A 25674-nucleotide genomic window follows, 5' to 3' on the forward strand; every position below is an offset into this window, starting at 1 on the left:
ACATCCCTTGAAAGTATACTGCTAATATAAGTGAATTTATCTTCAGTATTTATAATTTTTTCATTTGCTATAACTGATGAAATATGGATGATGTGGTGTTGACTGGAGGAAGAACCTCTATTCTCTTGGTGTTAATTGTCAGGCCAAAATTAGCACAAGTCATAAGAATCAGTCCATATTCTGGATTGCACAATCACCTACAAACAACAACAAAAAAACCCCACTAACTCTCCCTCCACTTTAGTCTTCGCTTGTAACCTTTTTAAGTTAAATAATTTACTGTCAGTGCAGGAGCTAACCTTGATGCCATTTTCATCCTTATTGAAAGTGTCTGTCCAACAACTTCACTGAAAACCTTGTGCAAGCATGCCACCCTACTTCATTCCATTGGTGCCTGGGAAGAGCCATGCCCATTATCCAGAACCCATGCAAACATGCTCTTATGGAATTGACATACAATTCTGATGAACTTCTCTAGACAACCAGATTTTGCTATGATCTTTCAAAAGCCCTTATGACTGACAGTATCAAAGGCACTATTCTTGTCCTATTTGAAGCCATACTGGCTTTCTGGGAGTTGAGCATCTTCCAAGTAAAGGATCAGCCTGTGAAGGAGGACTTGCAGTACTTCTGATGACATTGACTGAGAGAGAAGGACCTCACCCCATTGTCACAGGACAACCTACTTCCTTTTCCTTTAGAGAGCTGGACAGTGGAGGCATCCTTGAGTTACTGGAGGATAAACTTATTTTGCCATGTAACCCAGAAGATTTCAGTCAGCTTTTGTGTGAGCTGTGGGCCCCTTGCTTTGTAAATTTCTGTTGGAGTAGAATCAGCACTAGGCCCTTTGCCACATGATAAATGGCATTCAGAACCTCTTCTTCAATCGGAAATTTGGCTAGAGAGGGATTGACTTCAACCTGAGGTACACAGTCAGTGGCTTTAACATTTGTTGATGATGGACTATTGAGAACACTATGGAAGTGTTCAGCCCATCTCTCCAGGATCATAGTCTTATCAATGATTAGTATGGATCCATCAGCAGTCATTAGTTGAGATGCACCATAGGTCTTTTGCCCATAAATAACCCTCAGGATTCTATAGAAGTGCTTTTGGTTGTGACTATCAGTGTAAAACTGAATTTCATCTGCCTTCTTACTGAATTAATAATTCTGCATCTCTGTTCATTGTTAGCACTTTTATTTTGATGATGATGCCCTTGGGAGATATATGAATTGTTCTGCTGGTAAATCCTGTGGAGTTCTTGTTTTTCACTTAGTAGCTTCTGAATTTCCAGATCATTTTCATCAAACCAGTTCTGATGTTTGTGAGTGTTCTGGCCCAGATGAATAAATGTGGTACTGTACACTAAATCTCTGAAAGCTGCCCACTTCTTTTCTGCTCCACTTTTGCCAACCATGTGTTGGCTTAGCTTTTCCTTCAAGCAACAAACTCTTTGGGTATGGAGAAATACTTTAATCTGTTGATGTTCAGACCTTTGATAGTCATCTTGCCTTGGGGCCACAGCTTTTGTAGCATATGAATGTTTAGGTTGGAGAGGATAAGCCTATTTTTGTCCAGCACTTTATGCCACATTGCCTTTCTCATTCTCATCTTGCTTGTCTCTTCTTCTTGCAGTGACATAGTCTATTAAATGTCAATGCTTGCTTGCTGCAAGGATTCATCTATGAAGTTTTATTGCACTTACGTAAATGAGAATCAAAAATGACAAGAGCAACAATCACTACTGAAGACTTATGCATCTCATGACCTTTTTATCACCAAGGTCATAATATGCACAAGTTTTCAGAAGTAAGTGATTGTTGCTCTTGCCACTTCTGACTCCATTCCTCCCAAGTATTCCCTTCCATGCCTGATAGTCTGTGCTTACTCTGGAATTAAAGTCACCCAAAATTATAAGTTTGTTTTCTTTTGCCACATTGATTATGAGGGTCTCCAGGTCTTCATAAACTTTTTTTTTAATCTCATCAGGGTTTGTCTTCTCTAATATATAACTAGTTGTGTGACTTTGGATAATTCACTTAACCTGTGAATGTACTAAATGGAGGAAATCTCTTTGAAAATTCAGCTTTTTTTTTTTCTTGAGAAACAACAGCAGAAGGCCTTGAGAGTGCTGAGAACAGTCCTTTTTGCCACCACTTCCTCTTCCATATGAGACTACTTTAATAGCATTTTTATTTTTGGGAAGCTGCTAATATTTTGTTTTTTATAGGTATTGTCTGTAAAATCAAAAGGTACAAAGGAGCTTAATAACCATCTATTGAGGTGAGGTGAGGTTAGAGCTATACTGTACCCAAGAAAGAGAATTAGTTTCTTGATAGTGTAAACTACTTGAAAACATTTGCTTTTTGAGTCCCTCAAGCTTCACTTTTTTATATCTGTAAATATTTAGCTCTTTTGTTTTTTTTTTAAACCCTTACCTTCTGTCTCGGAATCAATACCTGGTATTGGTTCCAAGGCAGAGTGGTAAGGGCTAGGCAATGAGGGGTTTAAGTGACTTGCCCAGGTCACACAGCTAGGAAGGGTCTGAGGCTAGATTTGAACCCAGGACCTCACATCTCTGGGCTTGGACCTCACATCTCTGGGCTTGGACCTCACATCTCTGGGCTTGGCTCTCAATCCATTGAGCTACCCAGCTGCCCCCTAAATATTTAGCTCTTAAGGTAGAAATTTGCTAAATTTAAATTGGTCAGCAAAGTATGTGAATATACTTAAGCTCAGTGTAGCTCCTTCCTCATGGACTAATGCTTTTTTAGGGCACTTCATATCCTATCCCACCAAAGGGCAGCCACAGCCTCTGTGTACATCACAGACAAATCATAAATGTGTTATAACTGAAAACAAGGTGGAGATTAAATTTGGAAATAGGGAAGAAAAATACAATAAAAGATAGCTTTTCCTTTATGTCAAACTCAATAGCTTGAAATTTTTAACCCCTAGGTTGGGGTATTAACATATATTTGGGTTTTCTATTTTTAAAAGTTGCTAGATTTTTCTAGGGAACATTTCCTGATTCATTTTGTAGCTGCATTTTCCCCCCATTTTGTCTTTCTGGTGTAAAGAAATATGAAAGTAGAACCAGAAAATGATTAAGGATGTCTCATATTTTCAGGAACACTAAAGTTTTTCATTGAAAATGAGTGGGGAACATAATTTTCCTCCTAGGTACTTTTTTTTTGTTTTTGGTCAGCATATACATTTATGTGAAAATCAGCTTAGTTGTGTAAGCACCTTAGAACAATTATAATATTGGTTGTGGCTAGATAGACCTACTTTTCTGTTCCAGCACTTGGAGCATTCTTAGAGGGACTTTCGTTTCCCTCCTACTCTTCCTTTCTTCCTATTCTTATCCTGCATTATAATCAGTCGCATGATTTTTGACTAGTTTCAAAGATTCCTTGAATAGTGGGAGTTGGGCAGGATCTTATGAGGAAATTGAATCCCCAGGAGATTAAAGTGTCTAGGGTTGATGGAGGTAAGTCTAGAGCTAACCTTTGCTCTGTATTTTTTCTACTATAATATACTGCCTCTTTATTACTTGCCTTAAGTCAAGTCAGCTAGTATTAATTAAGCCTTATATGTGCCAGACACTATGCTAAAGCTCTGGGATTATAAGCCAAATGAAAGGCGGCCCCCTGCCCTCAAGGAACTTCAGTTCTAATAGAGGAAGACACTGGTTAATAGGGTTGGGTATCGATATGGGGGCATAGTAGAGAAAGTCTGGAGAGTTAGGAGTGGAGCCCAGAGAGGAAAGAAGACATAACTGGCTTGTCTTTAAAATGACAGCTACTTGGGGGAACCAGCCATTCAGAGGAAGAGTGCCACAGGGGTAGAGTATACTTTCAGGAGGAGAGGGCTAGGAGCTGAAGTGAAGTTCCAGGGTAAGGAGGCTGGTGGCCCTGTGGGTTGATGGCCTGCAGACCCAGGTTTGGTAGGGTACCAGCCGCAGGATCATGGACATGCTATTGGTAGTAGTGTGCCCATCATACTCACATTTTCAGTGTGCAGTCTGTGGCTGTGAAATGCAGCTATTTAGGCCATTAGTGAAGCCAGTGTAATAGTTTTCATTCCAATAGGACCTTATTAACCCCATTTCCTATAGTTCTATGGCCAAATCTAGCTCTATAAGCCAACACTCTCATAAATTTATGCCTTTTGATACTAACTGGGGAAGAATATGTAGATAGATCCATACAAAACTGTTACCACCATGGGACAAGTAGTGCATCACCCTTGCATCAGAAGCATTCATTTTATTTTTCTTCTTTAACAAAAATTATTAATGCCTTTTTGCTTAAAAGATCAATAACTTCTCCATATATTCTCCCCTTGAATCCTCCCTTTTACTGAGGAAAAACATTTAAGCAAAATCAGCTGACTACCACTGACATCATAGAAGCATTATCTTTACATGGGAAGGACATTACATTAGTTATTTTCACTACTCTATATTCTCCTATCCTCTAGATAGAGCTTTTCTAGCTAAAATTTCATACTTTCATAGAACAATAAATCCCAAGAGCAAAGAATCTCAGAATTTATGTAATTTAAACCTTACCTGAAGTATGAATCCTTGACATAATATCCCTGAAAGATGGTTTTCCAAGCCTCTGTTTAAAGACCAGTCTTTACTGTCCCAAGTTTCCTTTCTCACTGAAGGTAGTTCATTCTATTCTTTGATGATGATAATGATGCTGATGATAAACAGCCCTTATTTCTATAATACTTTGTATAAAATAACTTGGTTAGGTAGCTAGTACAAGCATATCAATATTTTGAACATTTTGTGATTTAGTATTGATATTTTGCATATACTACTGAGGGGTTAAGTAACCAAGATCACAGAGCTGTTGAGTTGTCTTCTGTGGTCAAATAGAACAATTTGAAATGTTTAAACAAGAGGTGTTATTTAGAGCTATTTAGAAGATTACAAAGTTTCCAGAATCTGAACACATTTAAAAGATGTAGCTTCGTGTATTTTAATTTATTTGGACAAAGGAGTTCACTTTTGGACATGTTGAATTTGAGTCCTCTGTGATGGTGGTGTATATAGGCAAGGGATACTTGTGATTCTCATACTGATGGGGATTTAGGTTCAGTGGTGCTGCTCAAGGAGTACTACCAGTGTGTCATATTTTTACATCTTTATTAAAAATGAACCTAAAATATTTATAAAAAATGAATCTATCCGTTGATTCTGCAGCATGACTTTGCAAAGATCCTGCATAAACAGCATCTGTCTTCTGCAGCCATTTCCCCTAGGTGAATGTGATGGTCTTCTAACTGATCTATAGCTACCTCAGGTCTTTTTCCACTGTGATCTATCAGCTGCTGAAGTAATTTTCTAAAGTGTCAATATGACCTTGTAACCACCCTCCACTCTAATGACTCCATTTTACCTCCCAGAACAAATAAAGAATCCTGTATATGGTATTTTTTTTTCCCTGTAAACTGTATAGGGTATTTTGAAATCCTTTACAACCTGGCCTTCTTTCTTTTCTGGTCTTCTTACAGTTTATTCCTTTTTATACTATGATTCAAATACACTAGCCTCTTTGATGTTCATCACCAACTCTGTACTTTTTTATTGGCTAGCCCCCACAACTAGAATGCTTTATCTCACCTTGACTTCTTAGAGTCCCTGGTTTCTTTCAAGAATCAGCTCACATCTCACCTTCTGCTGGAGGTTTTGTCCTGCTGCTCATACCTTCCATATAAACTGTTTATATCTTGTATTATATACATGGTTATTTGCATGTTGTCCCAGAATTAGAATGTGAGCTTCTTGAAGACAGGGACCATATTTTTGCTTTTTCATTCCTTGAGCTTAATTCAGTACCTGGCACATACCTTAATTAATACTTGTTGATTGCCACTGGGACATTCAGGTGGATGTATTCAACAGAGAGTTGGATATTCAATGGGAGATGGAATATCTGTGATCCCCTTAGAGTTCAGGAGAGACATGAGATCTGATTATGTAGATTTAAGAGTCATCTGCATGTAGATGACAGTGGAAAAAATGGCGTGTTGAATGGGAATGCATACTCAGACAGCTTGAAGAAGCCATGCTGATATTCTGATATCCAAAGTCCCAGGTTTTGAAATCCTGCCAAAGTTTTGTGCTGTTTGTGTCCTGGCAAGATTACAGTAATGAATTCTGACATCATTGCACTCTCTTGGATGAGGTGGGTTGTAAAGTGATTAAATGACAGAATATTAAGGGTCTATTTGAAACCCTCCAAAGGACTGAGAATTCTTGGCTCTTGTTTCTATTAAGGAATGAAGTTCTTAAGTGCTAGGACATCCTGAATGATGAGTGTGGCATAAAATTTTGCCAACTGTTTGGAAATGTCTGGATTTTGGGAACATGCTGTGGTAGTTTTTCTTTAATTTAGAATTACTCTGGTTAGAATACAATTTTCATTATTATTTTTTTCTGTAACTGCTTTTAAGGCCAACTTTCTGTTCTTTCTCAGAGCTTTAATGTTGCCTTGTATCACTTCATGTTTTTTTTTTCTTTTTTACATTTGGAAATAATACAAATAATTGGTTCATGATAATGGAATTTCAAGGTTGGGACTGTTGAGATTCTTACTATAGGAAACAATGTAAAATAATTTTTTTAGGGTCTTTACTATGAATGATAGGTGAAATTGTATGTTTGTTGTCTTTAGACACTTCTTTTCATTTCTTGTATTTAAAAATGTTGATCTTTAAATTCAGTTTTTTAAACAGTTATTACTTAGCTTTATTTTCAGTTACAAATTCTGTCTTCCCTCACCTCTTCTTCATCATTGACAAAGCAGGAAATATAATCCTCATTACAAATATGAAGTCATGCAAAACAGAAAACTGAAACCAAAATAAACAAAATCTTCTGCAGTAGCCATATTCAGTATATGGGGAAATAAGGGAAAAAATGCTTCATTTTGCACATCAGTATCTATCTAGAGGTAGATAAAATTGATCTTTAAAAATTTTTTCCTTTTTCTTTTGAATTCTAAGCCCTCTTTCTCTTTGTCTCTGCCTATCTGTCTGTCTCTGTCTCTCACACTCTCACTCACCCATTGAGAAGGCAAGAAATACATGCCCATTATTATATAACAGGTGACAGCTGCCAGATGATACCTGTTCCAATACCCAGTGGTAGCGCAGGGATCTGTTGGCATTCCTTTTTGCCCAGATGTTCAGTCCCCTTACAGTCCCTGGGCTGCTTCCCTCTCACTCCCCACTGCTGTCCCCACAGCTAGTTGCCAATTCATCCCTTCTATATTGTGCCTCTACTCATACTCCCCACCCCCTATCCACAGACCTCTCTCTTTTTCTTCCTAAGTTGGCCTGAGCTGTAGAAATAACTCACTGATTTTTTTCTTGGTTTTCCTGATCAAAATTTAGCCTGGCATCCTATGTAGGTTGTGGAGGAGGTATTGGGGGAACTAAAGTAAAATTGTTGCTGCTCATTCCATCATTTTGGCTTTGACTCCTGGTTTGTTTTTTATAATTTGTATATAAAACATATCATTTCATCTCCATAACTTACCATGAGTTCTTTGAGAGCTGGGACTGTTATATGTGCCCTTTCATTCTCTTATCTCATGTTTTTGCAACAACTTTGGGACTAAAGAACTTTCATAGAAGAGATAACTAAATCTTATTATCAGAAGTAATAAGCCTTTAGTGTGGGAACAGTTTAATCTTATATAAGGGAAGGCAAAAGGCCTAATCTGAGAGAAATAGTGGGAAGGAGCAAAAGGAAATGTAAAGTGTAAAGGGGTGGAGTATTAAGGAAGAAGGAGAAATTTAGAAGTTGAGTGTTTTTATTTTGTATCTTGCTTCTTTACAGAAAATTTTAATTATTTTCATATTTTTAAAAGTTATCTTTATGTCTCTATGTAAATCATCATTGTATTGTTTTCAGACATATCTTAGAAGGGTATCATATATTTGGGACTAGAAGGGACCTTAGATGTCACTAATACATTTCACTTTAAGAAAAACTTGAATCTGCTGATTGTCAGTCAAAAAATAATAAGTAGTAGAACTAGCTTCTTCTTTCCTTTACTCTTCCCCTCAGATCCCCTCATCTCTTTTCTTATTGCTGTAGCTTACATTTCTAGAACTGTGTCAAAGAATGGTGAAAGCAATGAGTATTCTTTTTTTAACATCAAATTTTTGTATTTTACATTTGTTTAAATGTTATACACACACATAGAGTTTTCATTATTTCCTTTGAAATAAGATAGCTTAAGACTCCTGTTTTTCCATTTTTTGGGGTTGTTCTTATAAAGCTATGATTGGTTTACCCAAATTGTGACCTTAAGCCTCCCTCCACCCAGAAAATCAGTCAACCCTATTTTAAGAAGTGTCAGTGAGTATTCTTGATTCATTCCTTGTCTTAATGGGAAAACGTATGTCTTGTTTCTTTTACAAGTAACACAAGTTCTTAGTTTTAGATCTTTTGGTCCTATGAAAGAAAGATATTTATTTCTGCTGCTTTTTTTCACCCTCCTGCATTTTAATAAGTGAATGCTTTATTTTATCCAAGTCTTTTTTGTTGTGTCTATCCATATAAGTTATAAAATGAATTATATAACACATATATATGTATAACATAATATATATTATATATAGCATATAATAAGCAGCATGCTGTGGACCAAAACACCAGCCCTTGAATCAGAAGTAGGCTCAAATTCTGAATTTGATATATAGTAGCTCTATTACAGGACAAGTAAAACTCCTGGATGATGATTGTTTTTTGAATATACTACTGTATCCTCTGTGAGTGGTCTTCTAAGATGATCTTTTTCTAATTTTAGTAACAAATATTTTATATCTATGCAAATATCCATTTTATTTGTTTTTATATTTTATTGGTATTTAGGTATAGTAGTGTCTGATAATTTTATTTCTTCTCCATTTTTTGGAATATTCTTCTTCACTTTTGATTTCTAATTTGCAGTTTTTTAGTTGCATATTTGCTTCATTAAATCTCTGCCTCTCTCCTCCTTCTTCCTTCCTGCTCTCAATTTTTTAGAAATAAATTCTATTGAAACTACTTTTGCTCTTTTGAATGAAATTTATTATCTTTTGCCATAATTATCTTTAAATATGCATCTTTATCAATCTGTGTCTTCATAATTTAGTTACTGAGTCACCATTATATTTTGTTTACATTTCCGTTAAGGTTTAGAATTTTGTGACATTATTGTTTGAAAATGACATAGTTAACATTTCTTCCCTTCTCAATTTGTTAATGAGACCTTTTATGCCTTACCAAGGGATTAATTTTTATAAATTTGCCTTCAATTGCTGAAAAATATTTTCCTTAAAATACTGTCAAAGTTGTCTTGTCAAGTTTTTTTTTTAACAGTTTTCAGATCCCTAATTTCTTCCTTGTACTTTTTATTAGATTTGTACAAGTATGTAAGATGCACTTTGAAATTACCTATAATTATGGTCTTGCTATTTAGTTCTTTGTGTAATTGTTTTCTTTTAGGTATTACACTTAGTTGCTCTGCCATTTGGTGCCTATATCTTGTTTCTTTATCTCTAGTTCCTTTAAACATAATACATTTTGCTGTTCTGGTTCCCCTAACTTTTGTTAGCTTGTCTGAAATCATGATTACCTCTCTTGTCAATTTAGGCATGATAAATTCTATTCCAATGCCCCCATTTTAACTATGAATCTTTGCTCTAAGTGTCTAGCATATTTGTTTTACTTTATTATCTATTCAGCTGCCCTCTGCTTTCTGGACAGTTTTTATTAGTCACATTAATAAGTAAGATGGCTATTTTTTTTTTTCAGATCCAGTTAGGCTTTTTCTTATTAAAAAGAAAATAAAAGAAATTGGGACATGTCTGATGTTTGTATTATTGTTTGCAATAATCATATCTTAGTTTGATCCCATTACTGGTATTTGGATGGGGAGGCAGAGTGAACTCATGGTTTCATAGGTTTGGGGAACTTCCAGTTAAGGAAACTCCTTCTACCAAAGCAGGTCAATACCATCTCTGCTCATCTTATGAATGTTGCATAAATTGATGAAAGGTTAAGTGGCTTGACCCAGCTTATACTGCCAGAATGTGTCTGCAGTAGACATTGAACCTAGGTCTTCCTGGCTCTGATGCTAGCTTTAATACATTTTCATTGATTTACTTAGTCTCTTCCACTTTTAGCCCAGACAAAATGACTAGGCTTTGTAGTGTTTTCTTTTTCTTTTGTAATCAAGTATGATTTCTTTTTTTTTTTTTAATTTTATAGTATTTTATTTGATCATTTCCATGCATTATTCATTAAAGACAAAGATTATTTTCTTTTCCTCCCCCCACCCCCCATAGCGGACGCATGATTCCACTGGGTATCACATGTGTTCTTGATTCGAACTCATTGCCATGTTGTTAATATTTGCATTAGAGTGTTCGTTTAGAGTCTCTCCTCTGTCTTGTCCCCTCAACCGCTGTAGTCAGGCAGTTGCTTTTCCTCGGTGTTTCTACTCCCACAGTTTGTCCTCTGCTTATGAATAGTGTTTTTTCTCCTAGATCCCTGCAGATTGTTCAGGGATATTATACCGCTACTAATGGAGAAGTCCATTACGTTCAATTATACCACAGTGTATTAGTCTCTGTGTACAATGTTCTCCTGGTTCTGCTCCTCTCATTCTGCATCACTTTCTGGAGGTCGTTCCAGTCTCCATGGAACTCCTCCACTTTATTATTCCTTTTAGCACAATAGTATTCCATCACCAACATATACCACAATTTGTTCAGCCATTCCCCAATTGATGGGCATCCCCTCGTTCTCCAATTTTTGGCCACCACAAAGAGCGCAGCTATGAATATTTTTGTACAAGTCTTTTTGTCCATTATCTCTTTGGGGTACAGACCCAGCAGTGCTATGGCTGGATCAAAGGGTAGACATCTTTTATCGCCCTTTGGGCATAGTTCCAAATTGCCCTCCAGAATGGTTGGATCAGTTCACAACTCCACCAGCAATGAATTAGTGTCCCTACTTTGCCCCATCCCCTCCAGCATTCATTACTTTCCTTTGCTATCATGCTAGCCAGTCTGCTTGGTGTGAGGTGATACCTCAGAGTTGTTTTCATTTGCGTCTCTCTGATTATAAGAGATTTAGAACACTTCTTCATGTGCTTATTAATAGTTTTGATTTCTTTATCTGAAAACTGCCTATCCATGTCCCTTGCCCATTTATCAATTGGGGAATGGCTTGATTTTTTTTAGCTCTTTGTAAATTTGAGTAATTAAACCTTTGTCAGAGGTTTTTATGAAGATTTTTTCCCAATTTGTTGTTTTCCTTCTGATTTTAGTTAGATTGGTTTTGTTTGTACAAAAGCTTTTAAATTTGATGTAGTCGAAATTATTTATTTTACATTTTGTGATTCTTTCTATGTCTTGCTTGGTTTTAAAGTCTTTCCCCTCCCAAAGGTCTGACATGTATACTATTCTGTGTTTACCCAATTTACTTATGGTTTCCTTCTTTATGTTTAAGTCATTCACCCATTTTGAATTTATCTTGGTGTAGGGTGTGAGGTGTTGATCTATTCCTAATCTCTCCCACACTGTCTTCCAATTTTCCCAGCAGTTTTTATCGAATAGTGGATTTTTGTCCTAAAAGCTGGGATCTTTGGGTTTGTCATATACTGTCTAGCTGAGGTTGCTTGCCCCCAGTCTATTCCACTGATCCTCCTTTCTGTCTCTTAGCCAGTACCAAATTGTTTTGATGACTGCTGCTTTGTAATATAGTTTGAGGTCTGGGACTGCAAGACCCTCCTCATTTGTGTTTTTTTTTTTCATTATTTCCCTGGATATCCTTGATCTTTTGTTATTCCAAATGAACTTTGTTATGGTTTTTTCTAAATCTACAGTAAAGAAATTTTTTGGGAGTTCCATGGGTATGGCACTAAGTAGATAAATAAGTTTGGGTAGGATGGTCATTTTTATTATATTGGCTCGTCCTATCCATGAGCAGTTAATGTTTTTCCAATTGCTCAAGTCTAGTTTTAGTTGTGTGGAGAGTGTTTTGTAGTTATGTTCATATAGTTCCTGTGTTTGTCTCGGGAGATAGATTCCTAGGTATTTTATTTTGTCTAAGGTGATTTTGAATGGAATTTCTCTTTCTAGTTTTTGCTGTTGAGCTGTGTTGGAGATATATAGAAATGCTGATGACTTATGTGGGTTTATTTTGTATCCTGCAACTTTGCTAAAGTTGTTGATTATTTCAATTAGCTTTTTGGTTGGATCTCTAGGATTCTTTAAGTAGACCATCATGTCATCTGCAAAGAGTGATAACTTGGTCTCCTCCTTGCCTATTTTGATGCCTTCAATTTCTTTTTCTTCTCTAATTGCTACTGCTAGTGTTTCTAGTACAATGTGAAATAGTAGAGGTGATAATGGGCATCCTTGTTTCACTCCTGATCTTATTGGGAATGCATCTAGTTTATCCCCATTGCAGATGATATTAGTTGATGGTTTTAGATATATACTGTTTATTATTTTTAGGAATGACCCTTCTATTCCTATGCTTTCTAGTGTTTTTAATAGGAATTGGTGTTGTATTTTATCAAAGGCTTTTTCTGCGTCTATTGAGATAATCATGTGGTTCTTGTTGGTTTGCTTGTTGATGTGGTCAATTATGTGGATGGTTTTCCTAATATTGAACCAGCCCTGCATCCCTGGTATAAATCCTACTTGATCATGGTGGATGATCCTTCTGATCACAAGCTGGAGTCTTTTTGCTAGTATCCTATTTAAGATTTTTGCATCTATATTCATTAGGGAGATTGGTCTATAATTTTCTTTCTCTGTTTTTGGCCTGCCTGGTTTTGGAATCAGTACCATGTTTGTGTCATAAAAGGAGTTTGGTAGAACTCCCTCTTTGCTTATTATCAAGTATGATTTCTTTTGCTTTGGGGACTTTCTCTCTCTTGACCTCACTCTACAATTCAAATCCTCTCCTTCCCTTTTGCTATGCTAGCCTAGTCTCCAGGTTAGTTTAATCTGTTTCTACTCCTATAATCTTTTACATTTATATCATCACTTGAGTAGTGAGTTTCTGGTTTTTCTATTCCTTCTCTGGGTCATAGTTCTTAAACTCTTTGGTTTCAAAACTCCTCTATAATCTTAAAAATTATTTATGACTCTTTAAAGAACTTTTGTTTGTATAAGTTATATTGATCAATATTTACCATAATAGAAATTAAAATATCTTAGTATTATTATGAAAATTGTTTTGTCCTCAACAACCCTGCACTTAAAGATCCTAGGAATTCCCTGGACAACCCTTTGAGAACTACTGCTCTAGGGTGTTGCATTTTTATGTACCTTTATGTTCAATCTTAGGTTACATAGAATTCCTGAAGGTTAGTAGTCCTTTCCTCCCCACTCCACCTTTAAATATGTAATAATTTCTGAGTTTTCAGATTTATGTAAGTTCCTAAAATTTCTTTTGCCCACTTGGGTTTCAGTAAATAACTTTTTTTTAAGCCTTTACTTTCTTTCTTAGTAACAAGTGTAAGACAGAAGGGGAAGAGCTAAGCAAACAAAGTATAAAGTGACTTGCCCAGGGTCACATAGCTCAGAAGTGTCTGAGGTCAAATTTGAACGCAAATCTTTCTGTCTTTGGACCTGGCTTTCTATCCATGGTGCCTTCTGGCCACCCCTAAAAAACTTTTTACCTCCTCTTTTTTCCCCCCCAGAAGAAATGCTTAGGAGTCATTAATCCTTATAAAAATCCTCATTTCCCTCTATGGGGTCATGTGTATGTGTGACTTTTAAAGATAAATTATCTTTGATTCAAACGATTCTTTTTTTCCCTCTGTATATTATATTATAGTTCTTCAGTTCCTTTCTTGGTGATGGTGAATAGCACTGTTACGGTTTTTGATTCTCACTAGATTCTTTGACATGGTTCTTAAAATACTCTTTGACATGGTAGTTCTAGAGCTTAGCAATTATATTTCTTGATGAATGAAATATGGATTTTTTTTCCCTCTGGTATCATTCTGTGTTTTTTTTTTTTCTTAATCCTCTGGTTGTAATCTATCTGGGCAGTTTTTTTTTTTAATTATTTCCTGACATATTGTATTCATGAGCCTTTTGTTTTCTCATCTTTTTTCTGTGAAGCTAGTGCTTTTTAGGTCATTTCTTTGAATCTTGTCTCCTGGGACAGTTAAAAAAAAAGTTAATCCCTCATGTAGTTTTATGTCATCTTATATTTTTGTTAATAATAATCATTGTATTATTGAAATTTCTTGTTCTATCTGTTTTTTTAGAGTAGTTTTATTAAATTTTTTGTCTTCTGTTTTATACCAGGTTTTGTGGTACAAGTTTTAAAATAATTTTTTAAAGTGATTTTTGCTTTAAGAACTCTTTATTTCTTGCCTCCTTTTATTCTTTCATTAGCCATTTCAACCATTCTTGAGTCTGTAGGACTATTCCATTCCCTTTTCTGAGGATCTAGTTATAATTATTAAATAACTTTCCTTCTTATGAAATATTTTCCTATTATTCGCTTTCCACATATTTTTTCTTCATTATAAAAGGAATTTTTCTTTGTTTATTAATTTGGTTTGTGCCTCTGCTGATTTTTCCATAGGTATTTTCTTTCTTTTAATTATTTGGCATATTTTAAGGTAATGAGAGCAAGTTGGGTTTATTTACAATGTCTCACTTAAATGTCTTGACAGAAGTTCCTCTAAAAAGTCATTTTAGAAAACCCTATGTGGTGTAACATCTTTTTTACATATTCATTTGTGGATTAATTTCATTGTAATTTTGTTTATCCCTTAGTGCAGGGATTGGCTAACTTCAGCCCACTTGGAAAATATCTGATTTCTTTTTTTTTTAATGGTCCTACTAAGCATAATTTTTACATTTTAAAATATTGCATTTAAAGATTAAAAACCATTCCATACAACAAAAAGGTAGCAGTCTGGATTTGACCCTTAACTATAATTTGCCAATCCTTACTTTAGTGTGAATGAATTATAGAACCAAAATTTATAATAAAAAAGATATTAAAAAACATCCAGAATACTACATCCATGTATGTGAATGTGCCAGATATCTTTTCTTGTATTATTTGCTTGCTTGACTTCACATAGCTTTACAAAGTAATTTTAATCTTTGTTGCTATTTCAATCAGAAATTAATTTAAGACTGTTTTAAAGAAAACCTGTGTTTGCTTGGAATTCAGTGTATTTGAGATTTAGTCAAGGCTCTACTACAAATTAGAGTGGTCCCTTGGACAAATAACTTTTTTTTAAGCTTTCAAGACTATAGATTAAGGTGTTAGATTATATGAATTCTATTGTCTTTTTCTACCCCTAATCTTTTGTGAATATAAATTTCTGATTGTATCCCCTTAGCCTATCTAGTTAATTGCTTAATTAATGGGATATTCCCAATGTTCTTCCACCAGAGGGCCTCAGTCCTGCATGGGAGAAACCATCACTGTGAAAGATAGGGGAGTTTGATTTTTTAATTAATAATTTGCCTGCCAAGAAGGCTTAAAAAAAAATGTAGGAAGCATATCTCTTCCTAGTATCACCTAATCTATTCTCCCCACCACCCTGCCTCATTCTCTTACCCTCTAACCAAGTTCAAACCAGAGTTCAAAGGAAGCTTATCAATGGTGGTGAGCCTAGAAATTATTTTGAATTATTTTGCCAGCATAATATTCTCAGATGTTAACTGTAAGTAAGGATTTGCATCAGGAAGGCATCATAATATAATCAGAGATCATTATTAATTAGGAACTTGGGTTCTAGACCTAGTTCATCTACTAATTTAGTGCTATTGGTAAATCACCTCTCTGTTCTTCATCCCCATTCTCTAGTAACAGGGGTGGACAGGATGGACTAATGGCCCTCCAACAATTTTCTTTCTTGAAGAGCCTTAAGATTATATATTATACTACATGTACTTTTATATTATTTATCCTTCCAGAATTTTTTGAAGAATTTTGTTTAACTTAATTTGAAAAGACAGTATTATATAGATGTTAATCTGTGATTTTAATGGTACAGGGAATTTAATCTATATTTACCACTAGTTAGACTAGATTAATCTTTAAGAACCGTCTACTTTTTTCTGAAACTTTTTGTTTTTCTTGCTGTTTGATAAGGCCATTCTTTGAAAAAGTGTTTATATATACACATGCAAAAATAATTAACTTTTTTTTAAGCCTTTACCTTCTGACATAAAACCTATCTGTTCCAAGGCAGAAGAATGGAAGGGCTAGGCTATTGGAGTTAATTGACTGGCCAACAGCTAGTCTGAGGTCTTATTTGAACTCAGTACCTCCTATTTCTGGGATTGGCTCTCAGTCCATCTAACTGCTCCCTCCTTTTATTTTAATAGATCTTTGTTCTGGCATAATTTCAAGTCACTTCACTATTTGTGGTATTTTCTTTTGGTTACACTTTAATCTATTAATATTCTTCCTAAAATAGAGTGTTAATGATTAAAAATTTTTTTTCCAAATGTGGTCTAAATAGACTAAATTACAATGGTATTATTAACTCTTTTATTCAGGCTAATTTCCACTGGACCTCAATTTCTCCATTTGTAAAATAGAGGAGTTTGATTAGATTAGAAGTAACAGTATTTTTATCTTTGACATTTATACTTAAATGGTGTTTTAGGATAATGGTCATCTTGAGGAAATCTTATTTATGAACTCCTGATCCCAATTTCATAGCTAAGTCTCAAATTTTTAGGGTGCACATAGAGGTTAAAGTAAACATTGGGGGTTAAATTTGATCTAGGCCTTTCCAGTTCCACCTGGTTCTCTCATGTCCTTTTGTTTCTGCTGAAGTTCCTATTTCCTTTCTAGTAAAGCAGTTTTGCAAAACACCTATCTTTTCTAACAAGACATTTAAATTCATTCTGTTGCCTTGTCACCACCCTCTTTTAACAAACTCTTAAACTGTGGTTTCTTTTGACTGGTAGTTTGCTTAAACACCAACCATTATCTTGTACCAGATATGCTTGGGGCCCTACATGTACTTTCATGAAAACCAAATGAAAAAGAAGTTAGAATTGAATGAATGATAGCATAAAGAAAGTATCCCAGAGGTTTGCTGGCTGATTTTCTTTGAGCCACTTTTTTTCAGATTTCCTTTAGATCTGCCCAGGGCCTATATTTATTTTTATGCTTCTTTGAAGGTTTTCATTTAGTATCATATGTGGATGAGAGGGAAATGAGAATATTTTTGTACCTGATCAAGGGTTGTTTTTAAAGTTGTCATTCTGTTCATCTTTTTAAAAAGACATGAGTCTTGAGTATCATGGTGCTACATATCAGTGTCAATAACTTGCATTCAGGTGAAATTTAGTATCTTTATTTGGTTTCAGATGTCATATGTGCCGAGGTCAAAATACATAGGCATCTGCCATGGATGGCGAGGTTTAGCTGACAGGGTTTGCACTGTTTGACCTGTCCTAATGAGCAGGTTATACACATCAGATTACAACGTATACTGTGGCTATATTCAGTGCAAAGGAAAGGCCTCAAAATGATGTCAGTTGAAACAGACCTTCTTAGAATTTTAAGGAGGGAGCACAAGCCCATCCTGGTTATGGTTGTAGCCCATTAACTGATATAAGAATGTTGGAAGAAAAATAGCAATTTTGACTTTTAAAGTGAAGATGTTGAAGATGTTTACACTTGAAGATATTTACCTAGAGTGTTCATTTCATTTGAAATGAAGATTTGTTCTATATTCAATCATTGTGCCCCATTTAGTGTACTAGACTCCCCTTAAATCAGTCAATAAACATTTCTTATGCACCTGTTTGATGCTAGATCTACCTAGACAAGAGGAAAATAATCTCTGACCTCGAGGTTACTTTTTTAAGGATGCTACATGCACATATGTAGATTTGCACAAATGAGATAAAAGTTAACTTTTTAGGGGAAGGAATTGGAAAGGGGTGTGTGTGTGTGTGTGTGTGTGTGTGTGTGTGTGTGTGTGTATGTGTATAGACTAGAAAGAAATCTTAAGCAAAAAATGAAATTTGAACTGTTGAAAATAAGAACTTCTAGAGGCCTTGTTGAGGAAGAAGAGCCATTCTAATCATTGGGCACAGTTAGTGCAAAGACATGGAGATGGAGAAGAAATTGGAGTATTGTGTGTTCAACAAGGCTGTTGCTTGGATATAGAGTGTGTGGAGGAGAGGGGTATGAAAAAAAGTCTGGAATAGTAGTTAAGGGACCAGTAAAGAGCTTAAACCAGATGGAGTTTAAACTTGATTCAGTGTCAGTTCTTTTCTTTTGTCATTGCCATGAACAATGTTCTTGATGAAGTGGGTGAGCATTTCCTTGGTGAGAGCCCTGATTTTTTGCGCATCTCAGGCTATTTTTATATGGCCAAATATCTACTATCAAATAATACTACTTCTGCTCACATATTTTATCTAGAATCTTGTGTCCTTTTTGCCTCATGTTACCTCTTTGCAACATTTAAAGAGTGAGGCAGGTGTGAGTGACTTCCAGTAGAAGTTCAGAAGAAATATTGTATCACAGAAAGGTAAGTATGAAGACATCTTTTGTAATCTTGCATAACCGTCTCAATTAGCAGTGGTTTTTCAGGTTTTGATTTAATCCTGCAGATTTCCTTTGGTTATTTGCATTGTTTCAAAACATGAGGCTGCCAGTCCTAGATGATTATTTTCAGAGGGAACACTTTAATAAAAAAGAATAGTTCGCATGAGAAAACTGCTTGCTTAGATTTTGGTTAACAGCTTTTACTTAGGCAAATTATGTTTAAATGTGATTCTACAATTGTTTAATAATAATACACACCAGATGGAAACCCTATCAAATTCTGTGTGCATACAGGAACTTGACAAGAGGAGTCGGTAGATTTAGAGAGATTCTAAGAGCTGTTGAAACAAGAACTACACAAAACCTGCGAATGGTAAGTTTGGCTTATTAACTGTTGAAAAACAGTAGGGTTTAGATCTATAATATGTATCACACAGTTTATTATGACATAGATTTGCATGTATCCTGAAGGAAGCTTATATCTGAAGCATATAACAACTATACCTTGTATATCTAATATCAGAATTTGCTCATAGGGGTGGTATTTTTTTTTTTTGTTCTGAGGCATCAGTATATTTAATGGGGTTCTAATGTACATGAACTTATTCATCAAACATTAAGTGCCCACTGTTTTCAAAGCACTGAGCTAACAAACATTTAGTACCTGCTTATGAGATAGGTCCCAGAAGAAATACCAGATTTAAACAAAATACTTGTCTTTATCCTCATGGAACTTATAGTCCAACAGACTGCAAAAACTCTGTGTGTGTATTATGTATATACACATTTTATAGTTCAGTAGTCTGAATACTGATTTTATATATACATACATACATACATACATACATACATACATACATATATATGTGTGTGTTCATGGAGAGAAACAAAGAGTACACATGGGATATTTACACATTCTTAGACTACATATGTATATACACACACATATATATATATAAATGTGTGTATGTATCAGCTTTCACAGGCTATTGAATTATAAGTATGTATCAGTGTATATATTTACATATATATGTAAGCACATGGAGTTTAGCTTCAGTATGGTGGTTCTGGAGGATTACTATATAGTTTTACTGATTTATTTGTTTTTATAATTGGTGGTACAGAAACATGAGCATAGCCACTTAAAAGATATTGATTGGTATTGTAGCTCACCTATTCATTAATTTATTCTCTCTTACTTTTTTGAGCCTTTTATGTCCTCTAGTGTAGAAAACAAGAGAATACTCTAGCTTTACCTCTCCAGCAAGGTCCTGGTCTGTGGTGGCTTCTGTTCCTCAAAGGCCATACCAGTGACATAGTTCATAATAGACTTAAACCAAAATGAGTAGATTGAAATTTTTAGTTTTTCTTCTTACTGTGTAGGACATCTTCTACCTTCTTCACAGACCTATCATGAATCCTTTAACCACAACATGAGAGTGTTAGGTGAGGTATCACTTAGAAGGTTTTCGAAGGAGATTACGGAATTTTGATGTCTAAAAAGTCTTAGGAATGGGTCAGATAACCTTTGGTGGGATGGGGAGGGTAATAGATGAGACCAGGTGCCCTTCTCTCTGGTGAAAGCTTCTATCACTTCGTTTGAACTTTTCTTTCACCTTTGCACCTTGCTTTTTATTATATTTGTGTAATGTATTTGAGGTCAGAATATCTGATTCAAACTAACTGCTTTTCCATTTACATTTTAAAATCACTTCACTGATCTGGGCTTCAGAAAGCGCTTTTTAAATCTGAGATCACAATATAGATGTAAAGCAGCCTCACTATTATTAGCAGCATTGAGGACCAAATAAGGCGATACATCTAAAATACTTTGTTTGTATTTTATGAGGCCAGGACCAATGTCTTAACCCTCTTCATATTCCTCTTAATGTGTAATCCAGGGGAAGCTAGATGACCCAGCAGATAAAGAGCTGGGCCTGGAGTCAGAAGGACCCGATTTCAAATCTGGCCTTAGACACTTCCTAGCTGTGTGACCCTGGGCAAGACTCTTAACCTTAGTTGCCTAATCCTTACCACTCTTCTGCCTTGGAACTGATACTTGTATTGATTTTAAAATAGAAGGCAAAAGTCTAAATTACTGCCCTCCCCCCCTTCAACATGTAACCCAATGACTTGCACATAGCAACAATTTAATAAATGTTTGTTGCACTGAATAGTCTTAGTCTATCGGTGGTAAATCTTTGTCTATTAACATATCTTGGTTAAGAAGTTCTGATAGAATACTTTAATTAGGAAGGATTCTTTAAAAGTAAATAGAAAGAACAGCATCTCTGGGGTAAACATTATTGCCATGTGTTCTTTTTCCCTTAAATGGATTTTCCCCAATATAGTAATGTAAAACTTTTCACTTGGGCAGTATGTCAGTTCCTTCAAAGATTTCCATGCACCATTAAAGTGGCAAATGTTTTCTTAACTTTTTAAAAATGATAATGAAAATCCAGGCTTTCAGAATTGATTAAATATGAAACATAATCATGAAGCACATATAATTATTATTTCATTAGGGTAAATAAAAGTTTCCCCCCCTATTTAAAGGATGAATACCGAGTCATACCAGGGATATTTACAGGGTACTAATTTCAAACTTGGTTATTGGTAAATGTTTCTTATTCTAAATTAAAGGATTTGTAATTATTTTCTTCTTAGTTTCTTTTGCCCCCTTCAGGATTTGATAGGAAATAGTTTAGTTTAGAAGTAATCAAGAAATGGGAAGAAATCATGTTGATCATTTTCATTAAGGAGAGAGACTTTATTAGTGCTACCATAGAAACTCTAGGTTTATCTAGGACCTCTGGATCAGTGGAGACTTGTATAGGTTAATGTTAAATCACCTTTAATCATTGTTGGAAATTCTGCCTCAGGTGAGAATAGATCCCTGTGTTATCTTATTGTTCATTTATTATAATTAGCCTTGATTAAATTGTTCATACTTTTAACCCCATATACTGGTATTTTGATTGACATAGGACATTGGCCTTTGTCAGGACCCTCAGGCAGATATTAGGCCATTTTGAACATCAACAAGGACAATACTATGCTGTTTTTAAGATGAATTTACAAATTCGAGTTTTCACATGGTTTTCTTAGGATGGGATAATATCAGAGAAAAAGCTCCTTTAGAAAAGGAAATTATTTCTTTTTTACATATCAACATAAGCCTTACTTTCTAACCTTTAAAAATTCTTCCCTAGATTATGTGTAGGTCTGGTATAATGGAAAATGAACTCAGAATCTCAAAACTCAATTTGAAGACCTATGTCTCTTGCAAGCTGTATGACCTTGGTATAATCATTTAACCAGATAAACTTCAGTTTTCTCCTTTTTAAAATGTGAATGATCACCCTCATAGCTACCTTATTCATGAGTTTGTTTGGATCAAAGGAGATTATTACATTCCATATTTAGAACACTAAAACTATGGAACATGCAATATATGGGACTTCTACAGTTTTTATGTTGTTGTTGTGACCTGTTTATGGTGAACCTTAAGAGTCCTTGCATGTTAGAGAGGAAAAGACTTTAGAAATAGAGCTATTCCAGGGTTTCCCAAATGGTACTCTAGACTTTGGATCAATAAAAGATCTTGATGGTCTCCCTCTAGTCCCTATACTCTTCATAGTCTCAACATATCAGTTCTTTTCAGCTCTGGGACAAGGACACAAAGCTAGGGAGATGAGAGGAGAAAGACCAAGGAAAAAGAGAAAGGAACAGAGTCAGTTTTGTTAAGCTCATACATAGGTTCAACAAAGTCAGGATGTTGAGAGGAAAGACTTTGTGGACTAGCAAAAACTTTGTCTTAGGCTGATGTGTGGATCTGCAAACTAGCATTTGGGAAAAACTGATTGAGTCAACCTAAGCCCTTATTAGGTAAGGGAACTGAGGCCATAGAGGAAAAGTTAGCTGTCCCAGGTCACACAGGTAGTGGCAGAATCTTAGGCTTCTGGTTCTTATTCTGAATTTCCCTTTATTGCAAACTACAGCTTAAAAGATGGCACAGGTGGAAAAATATGAAGCATCTGGATGGCAGCCAGCTCCTGGAGCCCTTTTCCTTTGTTTCTTATCAAGGCAAGCATGAGGAGTAGGTTGGGAGCTATGTCTGTTTAGTGGGAAATGAGGAAAACACATTAGTTAGAGATTCTTAGAATTCTTGAAATCTCTGTGTACCCATTGAATATGGCATGTGAGAGGGATATCCCCCTCCCCTCTTTTTGGTATTTATTCTTTGCTTAGTGAGAGGAGGAGGCTATGGCTTCTAGGGGAAGCTATTACTTTATATGATTGAAATGAGGTAAGAGTGGAACTGTAATGGAAGGTTTAAGGAAAATAGTGTAGAAACTTTTATTTCTCAACTAAACTATTATATTATCAACTATTTATATCTTGTTTTTGCAAAGACCTCTGTAGGGACTAGAAAGTATGCATTTCCTTTTTGAATTTTCTAGATACTTAAAAGCCATTAGGACTGAATTGAAAAATGGTAGAAGAAACTTTGTCATTATCCAGTGGTTAGAAACCACCAAGCCAGTGATTTAGTTGCATTTAAGTTCCATGTGGTGTTTTAAAAGATTTCAAATTGATGGAAACCTAGAGGTAATCCTCTTTTTGGAATATTTTTATTATTAGAAAACTTATTTGCATAGAAAATTAGCCTCTTGTATAGACTATAGAGATATGAAATTCTGTCTTTTGGGGAGTGTTCTAGCCCAGCACCTTGGGCACACAGTAGTAATGGCTTTGCATTTTAAAAACGGTACTGAATAAAGGGCGTCTGGCCAGAGTGATAGGCATTTGTTAATAAAAAGAGAGAGGGCGGGGGGAGAGAGAAAGAGAGAGAGACAGAGACAGAGATAGAGACAGAGAGAGAGGGAGAGGGAGAGGAAGAGGGAGAGGGAGAGGGAGAGGGAGAGGGAGAGAGGGAGAAGGAGAGGGGGAAGGGAGAGGAGAAGAGAAGGAGAGAGGGAAGAGAGAGAGACAGAGAGACAGAGGGGGGGGAGGGGAAGAGAGGGTGAGAGGGAAGAGAGGGAGAGAGAGAAGAGCAAGCATGCCTTTCCATAGATCAATTGCAGAAGTCAAGGGCTCCATTTCTAAATCTCAGTAGCTCCTCCCTCTGGGGAAACAAAAAGATAATCTTAAAACACAGTCTAATAGTCATGCTATAACCCTTATAGCTTGAGAAGATAAAATAATGTTTTGGCAGTTTTGCTTGATGGGTGGGCTTTGAATTATAAAGGCAAAGTTGATCTATCAGCGTGGACTTCAAAAACAAATTTAAACAGGTCAAAAATGAGAAGTCCTATAAAATTGCTTACAAAACTCTCAGTGTTGCATGTAGCCTTTGTTCTGTTGTTAAAGTGTCTTGGATTGCAAGTGTCTTAAGGATACAATCCCCCACCCCTTCATGTCATAGAGAAAATGTGATGATAATTTAATAAAATTCAATTCAACAAGCCTTCATTGAGTGCCAGAGGAATAATAATGCCTAGAAGTATCAAAAGAACCATAGGAAGCAGAGTTTGAGATCTGTCATTTACTGTCTGATTCTCAGAGTTGGGAAAGATATCAGGCAATTTAATTTGAACAAAATAACAGAGAATCCTTTCTACAACATTTCAATAAGCAGTCTTCCACACTTGAGAACTACTATTTCCCAAGGCAGCTTATTCTACTTTTGGATACTTTTAGTTATTAAAAAATATTTTCCTTATATTGAGCCTAATTCTATCTTCCATAACTTCTAATCATTGCCCTGGTTTCACCCTCTGAAGCCAAGGAAAACAAATCTATATAACGTGTTCTATATTATCATCTTCTATATAATCTTTCATAGCTCTCATATCATCTCTTAGTCTTCTATCATGATTATTCTTCCAAAAACTTCTCATTTTCAGTCTATGTTACTTCTTGAGGATCTCAGTTCCCTTATCTCTAAAATAATGAAGGCCTTCAACTAGATGATCTCTAAAGTCCATTTCAGTTCTAACATTTTGTAACATTGAATGGAGATGCCTATGAAAGATTAAAAGAAGTACATAAACAAGAATCTCTAGAATCAAAGTCATGGAGGGTTCTGATCTCAAAGTGTAAGGAAATCCCCAGCTAAGAATTGGGAACAACAATAGCTCTTATTTTTATAACTTTTTATGGTTTATAAAGAGTTTTCTTTATAATAGCCTATGAAGTATTTAGTAAAAGTGTTACTATCTTTACAGGTGATTAAATGGAAGCTCAGAAATTTAAAGTGAATGGTTCTTGGCATTATCAGCTAATGAGAGACAAAGATAGGATTTGAATCCACCCACCCCACCACTATATTTTTAAAAATTCTTTTTTTTAATGAACACATATGTATTTCCTCTTTCATAATCTACTCAGTGGAAAAAAAGGAAAACAAATTCTTTGTATACTCAAGCAAAACACATTCTCTCATTAGCTATATACAAATATGTATGTATGTATTATAGTCAGTATCCTGAATCATTTCTCTCTCACCTCTCAACTCTGTCAGATTGATGTATTTTTTATCATTGGTTCTTTGGAATCTTGGATGGCCATTTTGACTATTATTCTTTAGGCTTTCAAAATTGTGTTTACAATATTGTTATTATTGTGTTAATGTTCACCTATGCAGTTATGTGGCATAGTGGATAGAGTGTTTGGCCTAGAGTTAGGAAGTCCCTAATTCAAATGTGGCCTCAGATACCTACTAAGTATGTGAACATGCGTATGTCAATTTATGCGTATGTCAATTAATTTAATGTCTGCCCCAGTTTCTTTGATTATAAAATGGGGATCATAGTAGTACCTATGTGAGCAGTGATGGTCAAAGAGATAATATTTGTAAAGTACATAGGACCATGCCTGGCACATAGTAGACACTTAATAAGTGTTCTGTTTCTCCTCTCATCAATTTGTAAAGGTCATCACACTTTGTTCATTATTATAATATTGGTGTAATAGTATTATTTGTTCTTCTGGTTCTGCTGACTTCACTTAGTATTAATTCTTTTAAATCTTTCCATGCCTGTTCGTCTCTTTTAAAAAAACAAAACAAAACTCTTTTG

The 25674-nt window shown here is 35.3% G+C and overlaps 1 protein-coding gene across 9 annotated transcripts in view; it reads left to right on the forward strand.

Annotated features, from left to right (window-relative positions):
- TTC7B (tetratricopeptide repeat domain 7B) overlaps positions 1-25674 on the forward strand; it is a 353505-nt gene that overhangs the window by 92815 nt on the left and 235016 nt on the right. For all 9 annotated transcript variants that reach the window (XM_056810528.1, XM_056810526.1, XM_056810525.1 and 6 more), the window contains one exon: positions 18887-18965. In XM_056810528.1, coding sequence (XP_056666506.1) covers positions 18887-18965 — 79 coding nt within the window. The remainder of the gene's footprint in view (positions 1-18886; positions 18966-25674) is intronic.

The sequence above is a fragment of the Monodelphis domestica genome, chromosome 1, assembly GCF_027887165.1.
Source record: "Monodelphis domestica isolate mMonDom1 chromosome 1, mMonDom1.pri, whole genome shotgun sequence".
Taxonomy (NCBI): domain Eukaryota; kingdom Metazoa; phylum Chordata; class Mammalia; order Didelphimorphia; family Didelphidae; genus Monodelphis; species Monodelphis domestica.